At 46.7% G+C, this 15436-nt stretch overlaps 1 protein-coding gene across 1 annotated transcript; it reads left to right on the top strand.

The window, feature by feature from the left end:
- Positions 1–1578: 1578 nt before the first annotated feature.
- LOC127349122 (transcription factor MYB44-like) lies at positions 1579–2439 on the top strand. Its single transcript, XM_051374903.2, has one exon. The coding sequence runs from the start codon at positions 1579–1581 to the stop codon at positions 2272–2274; it is 696 nt and encodes a 231-aa protein (XP_051230863.1). The 3' UTR covers positions 2275–2439.
- Positions 2440–15436: the final 12997 nt, after the last annotated feature.

The raw sequence follows: 15436 nt of genomic DNA, 5'->3' as shown, positions 1-15436 counted from the left end.
GAGAACTCTGCGCCGCTCGCATCACACCCACTCTCCCTCGAACGGCACCTGCTCCTCTTCGCCGGCATGCCCCGGTGCTCTCCCTTGCCGGCGTTCCCCGTGCTACACCTGCCGTCGGGCCCCCACCTCCTCTGCGCGCCACCGTCCCCTACCACCTCTGCGCTCCCCCGGCCCCCACCTTCTCCTCGCGCCATCGATCGCCCAGTAGCTCTGTGCGCCGTCGGGGCCCAGCACCTCCGTCCGCCACCGGACCCCCTCCTCCTCGCGCGTGCCGGGCCCCCCAGCACCTTAGTGCGTCGCAGGGACCCCAACCTTCTTCGCGCGCTGCGGGCCCCCACATCCTCCGTGCGCCGCTGGTAGGCCATTGATGCAGAACTTACTGGCGTTCCCCCCATGCTTCTCCTGCTGCTCCACTAGCCGCCCGCCCCAGCTTCTTCCTTCGTTGGGGCCGTGTGTTTTTTAGGGTGTGACAAATCGGGCCTGAATTTTCCCTAGCGCTGCATTGGATTCTGCCCCATTTGTTTCCGGTGCCGACCGCCAACTCCTGTCACATTTGTTGCTACTTTTTTGTTCTATATCTTTGCTACAATTGTTATGTATTTCTGCTACACATTTGTTGCTCCGAGGTTTTCGGCAAGAGTTTTGCGATGAAGTCATTTTTTCTACTTTTGTTCTATATATCGTTGCTACAATTGTTATGTATTTCTGCTATAAGTTCTCCGGCGAGGTCTCGACGAGTTCGGTTTTGCTACAATAGCAAAAAAAAAAAGATGCAATATTTTTTTTGTTTTTCTTTGCTACTTTAGCATTTTTTTTGCTACCATGTCTCCGGTGAGGTTTCCGGCGATGCCTTCGGCGAGTTCCCGGGTGACATCTCCGGCGAGTTTTCTTTGCGAGGTCTCCGATGAGATCGGTGTTGCTACAATACCAGAATTTTTTTGCTACATAGTCTCCGGCAAGGTCTTCAGCAAGTCTCCGACGAGATATGTGTGTATTATATATGGGTGAATCATTTTTTGCTACAATTGGGTTGATTTTGCTACAAACAAACTGTTTTTTGCTAATTTGGTACATTATAGTAGCAAAAGTGGGACTGAGGTATACTGTGACACGAGTCACAATCTGGACGGTTCAATCGAGCTAATCCACCTGGAGATTAGAAATCTAATCCCCTGAGACGCTCAGCAAAAAACAAGCCCGGAATCGTTGGAGGCGTGTGTGACTGAAGGAGAGGCACAGACTGTGAGCTTGCAGGGGATTTTGTGGGAAGTTGGCCCTCCGCTTAGATCGAACAGTGCAGTAATTAGGGTTCCGATCTGAACTTTCCAGATCCCTCCCTGTTCACTCCCGTAATCGGCCAGTACTCACGCGCTCGCTCGAACCGCCTTTCCTTGCAGCAGAAGCCGTCTGCCTCCACTGCTGTCCCGCTCCACCATCCGTCTATATAAAGCACCACGCGGCGGCGGCGGCGTTCACCACAACCCGCACCCCATCCAATTTCTCTTCCGGCCTCCATTCCAGCAACGCGCACCAACTCCGTCCAGCTAGCGAGCCGGAGACGAAGCGGGTCCGATCGACATGTCGCTACCGGGCTCTGGCTCGGCATCCGCCGCCGCCGAAGCGGCCGCCGCCGAAGCGGCCGCCGCCGCTCCTGAGGTGGCCAGGAAGGCGTGGACCCAGGAGGAGGACACCGTCCTGCGGGAGCAGGTGCGCCTGCACGGCGGGCCGAGCAAGTGGAACACCATCTGCCAGGCGCTGCCCGGGCGGAACGGCCCGGCGTGTCGCCAGCGCTGGTTTCGCTTCCTCAGCCCGACCATCGACGTCGACAAGCCCTTTACAGCGGAGGAGGACCAGATCATCGTCACGAACCATGCCAGGTACGGCAACTACTGGACCACCATCGCCCACTTCCTCCCTGGCCGCAGCGACTTGGCCATTCACAACCGGTGGAAGTCCGTCCTCTCCAAGCAGCACGGCGCCCACGCCTCCACGCCCGCTCCCGCCGCCGCACGCGCCGCGGGCCCTGTCCTACCGCTGGTCAGGGGCGGTACCTCGTCGGCTACGCACGCGACGCAGGAGGACTTGACGGGGGACGAGCCGTCCGCGCCGCTCATGGAGTGCCTGCAGCTGTTCCCTCTGGCTCCCGGGGATATCAGGGCCGATCCGCGCGCGGCGCCGTCCAGTGATTTGTCTTGCGGTGCAGATGACCCGCTCACGCAGCTGAGGCTCGCGCCCGCGCCAGCGGCGACGGTGGTCGAGGCTATGCCGCTGTAGACTCCTTCTAAGCTTGCCTTAATTTCGTTTTACTTCCCGTCGCTTGTGGAAGTTAACTCTTGTGGATGATCAAATAGGATTTTAGGGGCAATCGAAACAATCGTGGATGTTTGTTGGAAGTTGGTGGGTGCCCGTGCTGTGGATATATCTTGTAGCAGTGGAATTCTGAACTCTCTGCAATTCCCTTTTATGGTCGTGTTGTGGATATATTGGTATCAATAGAACTATGAATTCTATTGTTGGTATCGAACTCTGAAATTTGAAAAAGCTGTGTTCAGTTGGCCGTCGAAGCAGCTGTGTTCAGTTGTTTGCATCCAACTCTGAAATTATATTGGCCGTCGAAGCAGCTGTGTTCAGTTGTTTGCATCGAACTCTGAAATTTGAAAAAGCTGGGATTGGAACGCTCGTGTCTTACGTAATCTTCTTGTGATTTCTTGGAAGATATTTTCAGATGTTTTTATTTTAATATATTCTTGCTTCTTGGTAATCGAGAAAATCCTGAACTTCTTGTAATTTCCGTGGGCGCATGTTGCTAATCAGCTACTCAACCTTTAGCAATCATCATGAAAATTTTCGCATCATCTTAATTTGCTAGATTGTTAGTTACAATTAATCTGGGGAGATTTTACGATCCTGTACGTGCATTGCATTTTTCGTCCGTTAACTGATATGATGGAAGAATTGCCGGCTTTCTGTTTGATCATTCCAACAAAATCTTTCATGCAAAACATTTTTATGTGTATGCAAGATCAAATGTAGCACCTTTTTCTTGTGACTAGTGACCGTGACAAAATGTTGCTCAATTTTGAATACAACCAGGTGCCAAAAACTAAGCATGCGACAAATCCTCAATTGGTTGCAGCCAAACGTAGGAAAGGAAAAGGGGTCACAGTTTGCAAAAGTGTTGGTATTACATTGGCTCTAAGAGCATCTCTAGTCGCGTCCCCAAACCGTCCCCCAAACCGCGCCGGATTGAGCGTTCGGGGAACGTGTTTCGTTCGTGCCGCGTTTGGGGAACGTTGCTCCCAGTCGCGTCCCCCAAACAAAATTTCGGAAATTTTAAACTTAACGAGATTCGATTAGATTCGTCCAAACTTACATAGATTCGAACGAAATTTGACTAAATTTAAACTAAACCTAATCTAGAACCACTTGCGGCGACCGGAGGCGTCGTAGTACTGCTGGAAGTTGTACATGTCGTCGGTGGCGACCTCCTGCTTGACGCGCTCCTGGACGGGCTCGTCGACGGGCTCGTCCTTCACCAAGCCGCTTGGTCCTGCCTCGCCGTCGTCGGTGAGGTCCACCAGCGGCTTGCCAGAGTCGCGGATGGACATGGCGATCGCCGCGTCGAGGTCGCCCCTCCAGGCGTCCTTGTCGTTCATGGACGCCAAGAACGCCGCCCGCAGCCCTGGGCAGTCCTCGGGGTCGTCGCTGCTGGCGATGAGCCACTGCTGCCGCTCGTACTCCGCCAGCAGCGCCGCCTGCGACACTTCCTCCGGCTCCTCCTTCACCTCCGGCTTCGGGATGAGGAGGGCGCCGCCGCGCCTCCCTTGCTGCCGCCGGCTGCCGCTGCCGCTGCCGCCACGCCTCGTGTTGACGGGCGTCGCCGGCTCCTCCTTGACCTCCCGTTTGGGGACGGTGTAGGGCGCCGACCGGTACGACGAGGACGGCGTCGATCGCGCCGGTCCCGAGGAAGAAGAGTGCGAGGAGGACGAGTACGTCGTCCTCCTCGGCTGCCATTGAGGAGACGGCGGCGGTGACGACGGCATCTCCAACCTTGGAGCGCCGTTGCGGATGCCGCGGATGACGTTGTCGAGGGTGCGCCCCGGAACGCCCCAGAACAAGGCGCGGCCGTCCTTGTTCCAGCTGTTGGGGCCGCCGACGAGGTTGTCGGTGTGATGTCTACGCCCCTCTCCTTTTCCTGTAGACAGTGTTGGGCCTCCAAGAGCAGAGGTTTGTAGGACAGCAGCAAGTTTTCTCTTAAGTGGATCACCCAAGGTTTATCGAACTCAGGGAGGAAGAGGTCAAAGATATCCCTCTCATGCAACCCTGCAACCACAAAGCAAGAAGTCTCTTGTGTCCCCAACACACCTAATAGGTGCACTAGTTCGGCGAAGAGATAGTGAAATACAGGTGGTATGAATATATATGAGCAGTGGCAACGGCACCAGAAAAGTGCTTTGCCCAGGACAGTAAACAAGCAGTAGTAACGCAGCAGTAGTAACTCCGTACACGAGTAAACAAGCAGCGATAGCAGTATTTAGGAACAAGGCCTAGGGATCATACTTTCACTAGTGGACACTCTCAACATTGATCACATAACAGAATAGATAAATGCATACTCTACACTCTTGTTGGATGATGAACACCATTGCGTAGGATTACACGAACCCTCAATGCCGGAGTTAACAAGCTCCACAATTCAACGTTCATATTTAAATAACCTTAGAGTGCATGAAAGATCAACACAACCAAACCAAGTACTAACATAGCATGCACACCGTAACCTTCACACTATGAAAGGAGGAATAGATCGCATCAATACCATCATAGTAATAGTTAACTTCACAATCTACAAGAGATCACGATCATAGCATACGCCAAGTACTACACGGTGCACACACTGTCCACATTACACCGTACAGGAGGAATAGACTACTTTAATAACATCACTAGAGTAGCACATAGATGAATTGTGATACAAAACTCATATGAATCTCAATCATGTAAAGCAGCCCATGAGATCATTGTATTGAAGTACATAGGAGAGAGATTAACCACATAGCTACCGGTACAGCCCCGAGCCTCGATGGAGAACTACTCCCTCCTCATGGGAGACAGCAGCGTTGATGGAGATGGCGGTGGTGTTGATGGAGGAGCCTTCCGGGGGCACTTCCCCGTCCCGGCGGCGTGCCGGAACAGAGACTCCTGTCCCCCAGATCTTGGCTTCGCGATGGCGGCGGCTCTGGAAGGTTTCTGTGGGTTTCGTCGAACGCGTCAGGGTTTTCGCGACGGAGGCTTTAAATAGGCGGAAGGGCAAGGTCGGTGGACTTCTGGGGGGCCCACACTATAGGGGGGCGCGCCCCCCCCCTTGGCCGCGCCGGCCTAGGGTTTGGTGGCCCTGTGCCCCCTCTCTGGCGGTTCTCGTGTGTTCTGGATGCTTCTGGGCAAAATAGGAACCTAGGCGTTGATTTCGTCCGATTCCGAAAATATTTCTTTACTAGGATTTCTGAAACCAAAAATAGCAGAAAACAGCAACTGGCACTTCGGCATCTTGTTAATAGGTTAGTTCCAGAAAATGCACGAATATGACATAAAGTGTGCATAAAACATGTAGATAACATCAATAATGTGGCATGGAACATAAGAAATTATCGATACGTCGGAGACGTATCAGCATCCCCAAGCTTAGTTCTGCTCGTCCCGAGCAGGTAAAACGATAACAAAGATAATTTCTGGAGTGACATGCCATCATAACCTTGATCATACTATTTGTAAAGCATATGTAGTGAATGCAGCGATCAAAACAATGTATATGACATGAGTAAGCAAGTGAATCATATAGCAAAGACTTTTCATGAATAGCACTTCAGGACAAGCATCAATAAGTCTTGCATAAGAGTTAACTCATAAAGCAATAATTCAAAGTAAAGGCATTGAAACAACACAAAGGAAGATTAAGTTTCAGCGGTTGCTTTCAACTTATAACATGTGTATCTCATGGATATTGTCAATGCAAAGCAATATAACAAGTGCAATAAGCAAGTATGTAAGAATCAATGCACAGTTCACACAAGTGTTTGCTTCTTAAGGTGGAGAGAGATAGGTGAACTGACTCAACAATAAAAGTAAAAGAATGGTCCTTCAAAGAGGAAAGCATCGATTGCTATATTTGTGCTAGAGCTTTTATTTTGAAAACATAAAGAGAGCATAAAAATAAAGTTTTGAGAGGTGTATGTTGTTGTCAACGAATGGTAGTGGGTACTCTAACCCCCTTGCCAGACAAACCTTCAAAGAGCGGCTCCCATTTTATTTTATTTTTGGATGGCACTCCTTCCAACCTTTCTTTCACAAACCATGGCTAACCGAATCCTCGGGTGCCTGCCAACAATCTCATACCATGAAGGAGTGCCTTTTTATTTTAGTTTTATTATGATGACACTCCTCCCAACCTTTGCTTACACAAGCCATGGCTAACCGAATCCTTCGGGTGTCGTCCAACAATCACATACCATGGAGGAGTGTCTATTTTTGTTAATTAATTTGGGACTGGGAATCCCATTGCCAGCTCTTTTTGGAAAATTATTGGATAAGCGGATGAAGCCACTAGTCCATTGGTGAAAGTTGCCCAACAAGATTGAAAGATAAACACCACATACTTCCTCATGAGCTATAAAACATTGACACAAATCAGAGGTGATAAATTTTGAATTATTTAAAGGTAGCACTCAAGCAATTTACTTTGGAATGGCGGAGAAATACCATGTAGTAGGTAGGTATGGTGGACACAAATGGCATAGTGGTTGGCTCAAGTATTTGGATGCATGAGAAGTATTCCCTCTCGATACAAGTTTTAGGCTAGCAAGGTTATTTGAAACAAACACAAGGATGAACCGGTGCAGCAAAACTCACATAAAAGACATATTGTAAACATTATAAGACTCTACACCGTCTTCCTTGTTGTTCAAACTCAATACTAAAAATTATCTAGACCTTAGAGAGACCAAATATGCAAACCAAATTTTAGCATGCTCTATGTATTTCTTCATTAATGGGTGCAAAGCATATGATGCAAGAGCTTAAACATGAGCACAACAATTGCCAAGTATCACATTATCCAAGACATTATAGCAATTACTATATGTATCATTTTCCAATTCCAACCATATAACAATTTAACGAAGAAGAAACTTCGCCATGAAAATTAAAAGCTAAGAACACATGTGTTCATATGAACCAGCGGAGTGTGTCTCTCTCCCACACAAGCATTTATTCAAACAAAAAAAAAACAAAAACATACAGACGCTCCAAGTAAAGTACATAAGATGTGACCGAATAAAAATATAGTTTCAAGGGAGGAACCTGATAAGTTGTTGATGAAGAAGGGGATGCCTTGGGCATCCCCAAGCTTAGATGCTTGAGTCTTCTTGAAATATGCAGGGATGAACCACCGGGGCATCCCCAAGCTTAGAGCTTTCACTCTCCTTGATCATATTGCATCATACTCCTCTCTTGATCCTTGAAAACTTCCTCCACACCAAACTCGAAACAACTCATTAGAGGGTTAGTGCACAATAAAAATTAACATGTTCAGAGGCGACATAATCATTCTTAACACTTCTAGACATTGCATAAATCTACTGGACATTAATGGATCAAAGAAATTCATCCAACATAGCAAAAGAGGCAATGCGAAATAAAAGGCAGAATCTGTCAAAACAGAACAGTTCGTAAAGACGAATTTTAAAATGGCACCAGACTTGCTCAAATGAAAATGCTCAAATTGAATGAAAGTTGCGTACATATCTGAGGATCACGCACGTAAATTGGCATAATTTTCTGAGCTACCTACAGAGAGGCAGGTCGGAATTCGTGACAGCAAAGAAATCTGTTACTGCGCAGCAATCCAAATCTAATATGAACCTTGCTATCAAAGATTTTACTTGGCACAACTAGGCAATAAAAATAAGATAAGGAGAGGTTGCTACAGTAGTAAACAACTTCCAAGACACAAATATAAAACAAAGTACTGTAGCAAAATAATGCATGGGTTATCTCCCAAGAAGTTCTTTCTTTATAACCGTTAAGATGGGCTCAGCAGTTTTAATGATGCACTTGCAAGAAATAGTATTTGAAGCAAAAGAGAGCATCAAGAAGCAAATCCAAAACATATTTAAGTCTAACATGCTTCCTATGCATAGGAATCTTGTAAATAAACAAGTTCATGAGGCATAATGCAACAAGCATAAAAAGGTAAAACAAGTGTAACTTCAAAAATTTCAGCATATAGAGAGGCATTTTAGTAACATGAAAATTTCTACAACCATATTTTCCTCTCTCATAATAACTTTCAGTAGCATCATGAGCAAACTCAACAATATAACTATCACATAAAGCATTCTTATCATGAGTCTCATGCAAAAAATTATTACTCTCCACATAAGCATAATTAATTTTATTAATTGTAATGGGAGCAAATTCAACAAAGTAGCTATCATTATTATTATCATCATCAAATATAGGAGGCAAAGTATCATCAAAGTAAATTTTCTCCTCAATGCTTGGGGGACTAAAAAGATCATGAAAACCAGCTTCCCCAAGCTTAGAACTTTCTATATCATTATCAACAATGGTGTTCAAAGCGTTCATACTAATATTACTACTAGCATGCAAATAGGATTCCATAGGTTTTTTAATTTTCGCATCAAACAATCCATGTTTTAAATCAGGAAATAGAAATAGAAGCTCATTCTTGTCCATTATGCAAAACTAGTGTAAACAAGAAACAAAAAGATGCAATTGCAGGATCTAAAGGAAATAGCTTCGAGTACTTACAACGGCGAAAATAGCTTAGTAGCCGAGATCCGGAGTGTGAGTATCTTTTACCTTTCCTCCCCGGCAACGGCGCCAGAAAATAGCTTGCTGTCCACAACTGGCGCGTAGTTGACGTGGGAGGTTTAATGGCGGTTGACGGGCTTGGTGGAGTGTCTTGATTCGTCCCCGGCAACGGCGCCAGAAAATAGCTTGATGTCTACGCCCCCCTCCTTTTCCTGTAGACAGTGTTGGACCTCCAACAGCAGAGGTTTGTAGGACAGCAGCAAGTTTTCCCTTAAGTGGATCACCCAAGGTTTATCGAACTCAGGGAGGAAGAGGTCAAAGATATCCCTCTCATGCAACCCTGCAACCACAAAGCAAGAAGTCTCTTGTGTCCCCAACACACCTAATAGGTGCACTAGTTCGGCAAAGAGATAGTGAAATACAGGTGGTATGAATATATATGAGCAGTGGCAACGGCACCAGAAAAGTGTTTTGCCCAGGACAGTAAACAAGCAGTAGTAACACAGCAGTAGTAACGCAGTAAAACAGTAAACAAGCAGCGATAGCAGTATTTAGGAACAAGGCCTAGGGATCATACTTTCACTAGTGGACACTCTCAACATTGATCACATAACAGAATAGATAAATGCATACTCTACACTCTTGTTGGATGATGAACACCATTGCGTAGGATTACACGAACCCTCAATGCCGGAATTAACAAGCTCCACAATTCAATGTTCATATTAAATAACCTTAGAGTGCATGAAAGATCAACACAACCAAACCAAGTACTAACATAGCATGCACACCGTAACCTTCACACTATGAAAGGAGGAATAGATCGTATCAATACCATCATAGTAATAGTTAACTTCACAATCTACAAGAGATCACGATCATAGCATACGCCAAGTACTACACGGTGCACACACTGTCCACATTACACCGTACAGGAGGAATAGACTACTTTAATAACATCACTAGAGTAGCACATAGATGAATTGTGATACAAAACTCATATGAATCTCAATCATGTAAAGCATCTCATGAGATCATTGTATTGAAGTACATAGGAGAGAGATTAACCACATAGCTACCGGTACAGCCCCGAGCCTCGATGGAGAACTACTCCCTCCTCATGGGAGACAGCAGCGTTGATGGAGATGGCGGTGGTGTTGATGGAGGAGCCTTCCGGGGGAACTTCCCCGTCCCGGCGGCGTGCCGGAACAGAGACTCCTGTCCCCCAGATCTTGGCTTCGCGATGGCGGCGGCTCTGGAAGGTTTCCGTGGGTTTCGTCGAACGCGTCAGGGTTTTCGCGATGGAGGCTTTAAATAGGCGGAAGGGCAAGGTCGGTGGACTTCTGGGGGGCTCACACTATAGGGGGGCGCGGCCCCCCCTTGGCCGCGCCGGCCTAGGGTTTGGTGGCCCTGTGCCCCCTCTCTGGCGGTTCTCGTGTGTTCTGGATGCTTCCGGGCAAAATAGGAACCTGGGCGTTGATTTCGTCCGATTCCGAAAATATTTCTTTACTAGGATTTCTGAAACCAAAAACAGCAGAAAACAGCAACTGGCACTTCGGCATCTTGTTAATAGGTTAGTTCCAGAAAATGCACGAATATGACATAAAGTGTGCATAAAACATGTAGATAACATCAATAATGTGGCATGGAACATAAAAAATTATCGATACGTCGGAGACGTATCACGGTGCTGTACATCTCGACATCGTACTTCGCCTTGAAGTACGTCGTCCACCAGGCGTCATTGTTGTTGACCGCCCACGTAGGATCCAACCGCTCCTCGGCGGTGAGTTGAGCCCGCCGGGCCTTGATGGCGTCCCTCCATTGATCCGTGCCCGGCTTCGGCGGCGGCGGGACGCCAATGCCGTTCACGGCCATCTTCCAGCCGCCGCTGCTTTGCAGCCGCATGTCCGGCGGGACTGGATACCGGACGTGGTACAGCGCCCACGCCTCCGGCACGGTGAGGCTGCCGCGGCCGAAGCCGTTCGCCGCGGCGATCTTGCGAGAGGACGAGCTCGACATTTTTGGAGCGGCGAGGAGAAGATCTGGGACGGGGGAGGCAGCGGCGACGAGAAGGTTTGTGAGCGGTGAGAACTGCAGGGCGTCTTAAAACAGCGGCGGCAGCGGGTGGTTGCACGCAATAACGCTGGCGCGGACGGCCACGCGGCCATGCACGACGAGACGCGTCCCTGCGTCGCCTGGGAAAACAGGGACACCATTTACGTCGCTTGACCAAAGGTAGGCGACGGGGTTTTAGCCTTCCGTGCCGCTGACGGGTCGGCCCCGCCACTCCCCGCCTCGCTTTTCGTTGTGTCCGGCGTGCCCGGTGCGTCCCCCGTGGGACGGGGACGGGCTCGGGGCGCCGGACACCGTATCGGGGCGCGCCGGACAAAAATGGGCTTTGGGGGACGCGGCTGGAACGCATTTTTTGTCCGGCGCGCCCCAAATCCCTTTGGGGGACGGTTTGAGGGACGCGGCTGGAGATGCTCTAATGAAAGTATCCTGTGATATTGATATTACTGTTTAATGTCAATATTACTGTTTGAATGGCCATAGTGTTGAATTGTAAGAGTATGAGCATTATACTGTTTTATTTATAGACGTTAAAAAATGTTTCTGTATAACATGTTACATGAAAAAATTAATGGTGTGTAAAGCTGTGAGACCTGAATCTGATGCAACAAATTTGAAGGCAAAGATGACAATGTTCACAGTAATATTTTTCATCATTTCCTTCATATTTGCAGGACAAACAATTAACAAATTTACACGGTTTATTTCCAGTTGCAAAAATGTATCACCGCTGCGAAATGTAATTATACTCATGCTACTCCATCTGTAACGGATTATAAGGCCGACATGTATCACTAGGTTGTAGATTTGACCAACGTAATATACTAGAAAACATATATCATTAGAAAGTTCAGGGTATTCCACCTTCTAATGATGTAATTTTTGTGATGTACAATTCATGTTATGCTGGTCAAAGATACTTTAGGAAATCCCTTACGGAGGGAGTACTATACAAGGGGAAACTCAAAATGGAGGCCGAGCTACACATAGCACTTTATTTTCGAACATTTAAATTTCATATTATAAAATTTAAAAAATGTGAATTTTTTTTTGGAGGTAGCCAATGTTGTATACTAGTATACTACAAAAGTGCAAAATCGCAATTCGAACTACTTTATATTCCGGACTACACAAAAATGACAAAATCTGTTGATTTTGTCATTTTTGCGTAGATTTTGTCATTTTCTGTTTTTTCATTTTTGTGTAACCTTTCATACAAAGTAGTTTGAACTGAGATTTTGCACATATGTAGTATACATCATTTTCTACCTCTAAAATATTTTTTCCTATTTCTTTGAAATTTCGAAATACAAATTTGAGATGTTTTAAATAAAAGGTTATAAGTAGCTCGATCTACACTTGTCGGCTCCCATAATTTTTGACTGCACTATAATACAATTGGGAGTAAATAAAAAGGACATGTGTTCTACAATACCATCACAATTAAACCATGCCACTCTTATTGCCGACTAAAGTTCTTCTACCAATTACATTTTAGTCCATTTTCAATTTCATTTTTACAGTTTGGTAGTTGCCTGTCTTTGATATGATGGAAGGATCATGGCTTCATCTTGTATCTTGCAAGATAGAAACAACATTAACTTCAAGTACCTATACCTTGACGTACATGGACTTCAACAAACGGGAACCTGGCAGCCCAATCTAAGATTCACAAGCTGCACTGGCCCTCGTGCCGCTTATGGGTTGCTCATCCCACACCCTGCTAGACGGTGTTGCGCCGATCTTCCCGCCTCTGCTTGCCGCATGCTCTCACCACTACTACCAGCCGCCGCAGAGCAGGTGAATCAGCGAAGTGATGGCCACCACCGGCAATCATCATACCTGGCCGTCGGAATCCCGTTCCACGCCGTGTGCTGCAGCTATGTGTCAGAGGTGAGACTGAGAGTGAGAGGTACAAAGGAGGGCAGAGAGGACGGGCCAGGCTAGGTACACGATAATGCAACTCTACATATATGTGGGTGTCCCGGACTTATCCGGAGCGTCCATTCGTGCTTTGTGATTCGTGTAACATGTCTTTGTACAATGCGGAAAACACCTTGTGTTATATTTCTTTCATGTTAGTAAGCCCCTCATCTTTTTACAGGAAACACCGTTATCTTTTAATAATCCATAATTTTAGGATGACCAAGAAGTTTTGTCTAGATCATGTCCGTCGTTCTCCTTTTGACCAACCGGATTTCACGAAAAATAGATATGAAGAAACCAAAAGATGAAAGCTACATCAAATGTCATGACACATCCAGATCTGGAAGAAACAATATCTAGAGGAAAGAAAGGAAAGAAAATCAAATCAATGGAGAAATGGAACGGAGGAATCCTCGACATCTAGGGGAGGTTGAAGAAGGAGGTGGAGACATCGCTTCTCGAGATGGCAGTTGGCGGGCTCGTCCCGCAGAGCACCATGTACGGTCCATGAAGAAAATAGAAGGAAATCACATGGAGAATCCATGGAAGAAAATCACATCTAAATTCGATTTACAAGTGCTGGTCTGCAACAGCCTGCCGCCGCCGGCTGCGAATGAGGCAGGGAAGGACAGGGAGGCAGCACCAGAGCTAGGAGGGTGGGTGCAGAACAAATTGTACCATTTACACATTTTTTTTGAGATGGAAAACCAGACTTCCATTAACATGTGGTACCAGCACGATCGTTGTCCACGAAAACTCGTAGAAACTCAGGTACATCATCCGGCCATACGGATGGGGACTGATGTCCTAGTTTTTTGCACCATACGTCGCCAGAGCATCCGTAACTTTATTACAATCCTTTGGGCAGTACTTATTAGAGAAGTTTAAACGAGCTAAAAACTTAATCTCTCTGAAGATATGACCATGAACTGATAGATCATGAACCTTGATGGTTTGAACAAGTTTTTGTGAGTCCGTCTCCACTTGGATCATACCAATACTCCATGATTGCGCCCATTGTAATCCGGCCAGGCATGCAACAGCCTCTGGGTGCAGGATTATAGGAGTGGGAAGATGGACTATGTACATGATCTGAATGTAAATATGCATGCGCGAATCTTGAAGCCACTGTGACCTTTGGACAGTGACACCCATCTATGTGGGGAAAAACTGCCCGTTGGGTAGGCATGCGTTGTAAATGGATTGAATCGGGTTGGATTTTTCTCGTACCATATCCTTTAACATATATTTTTCTCGGATTTGTATTCGAGCGTATATTGATCGATTTCAAATTTGAATGCGGATATACCGTATTGCGGATTTGAATTGGAAATGAGGCAAATTCAGATCAGAAACGAAAAATAGTCGGATATATGCTCTGATCGGTAAACATTTATAGTTCTTGCAAATCTTGAGAGAGATTTTAATATTTAGTCTTGTGTAGTTAAGAAAAAAGAAACGCAATGCAACTCAACCATTGATAGAGTTAAACATGCTCGCTAAATGAATTTGGTAACTCAATGACTAATAACATTGCAATATGTGCTTTCGCTTTGGACTAAAATAATCTGATTATCTAATTTAAAACCGTTGAATTATCCTAATTAAATTTTTGATAATCCATATCCGCAATTCCACATGATATTTGCTATACCATATCATATACCGTATCCGGAGCATCACATATAAATCAGATATCCTTCTCTTCCAGATTGTTTAAAATCAGATATGGATACCTTAAAATGGATTTAGAAACAGTTTCGGTTCGGAAATTATCCTATCCGTTTACACCCCTAGGCACGTCGGACGCCAGAGCTTGTTGGAGCCCCCCGGTTTGGGGCTTGTTTGGCTGTTGGGAATCAAAACCCAGGGTACTGATGCTCTGGGTCCGTGGGCTGCGGCTATTGCGCCCCCACCATGGCCGTCACTGCCCTCAGTGGTCATTGATCTTCTCCGACACACTACCGTTCGTTGTCGTGCGGGCATGGCAACAAGGGGGCGTCCTTGATCTGCCGGCTTTTACCGGTGGATCGGGTGGCCGTTGATGGTGGGCTGCGTGGGGGCTCGAACTGAATAAAGGCGACAATCCTAGGGTTCCTCTCGCACCATGACGAAGATCCGTTTGATGCATGTCCTCCGGGATCTGGCCGGAGTGTCGAGTTTCGGAAGGCTCCACCGACGAACTCCCTAGTGCGCCTTATGCCTGGAGATTGTTGGATCCTATGGGATTTGGTCATGCGCACCCAAGTTTATTTCCCGATTGTTTGGTTCTGGAGGGAGTGGCGCGAAGCTCTGCTATCTGTTGCCATCAGGGGACATGTTTTGGTCCATGGTGAAGTTAGAGACGGAGAATGTCATGAAAGACGGGAATTGAGGACTAGTAATGGTAGTTCGAATCTTTGCGGCGATGAGGAATTGACTTGGTGGTTTAGGTTTCGTAGCAGCTGTATGCAAGTGGGGGTGGTGACATAGGCATCCCAAATGGGCCTGCCGAAGATGGTACCCGGGGTTTACTGGAGGCCCAATACCCGAAGAGTAAGAAGATTCGGAAGCCCAAGATTTACTAAGGAAAGATAGAGTTGTAATAGGAAGTGTTGTTTGTAAT

The sequence above is a fragment of the Lolium perenne genome, chromosome 4 (genome assembly GCF_019359855.2).
Source record: "Lolium perenne isolate Kyuss_39 chromosome 4, Kyuss_2.0, whole genome shotgun sequence".
NCBI classification, from domain to species: domain Eukaryota; kingdom Viridiplantae; phylum Streptophyta; class Magnoliopsida; order Poales; family Poaceae; genus Lolium; species Lolium perenne.
This window is presented reverse-complemented; position numbering and strand designations above follow the sequence as displayed.

Bases quoted from the DNA above. Each gene is read 5' to 3' on its own strand.
- LOC127349122 (XM_051374903.2), top strand. From the start codon at position 1,579: ATGTCGCTACCGGGCTCTGGCTCGGCATCCGCCGCCGCCGAAGCGGCC.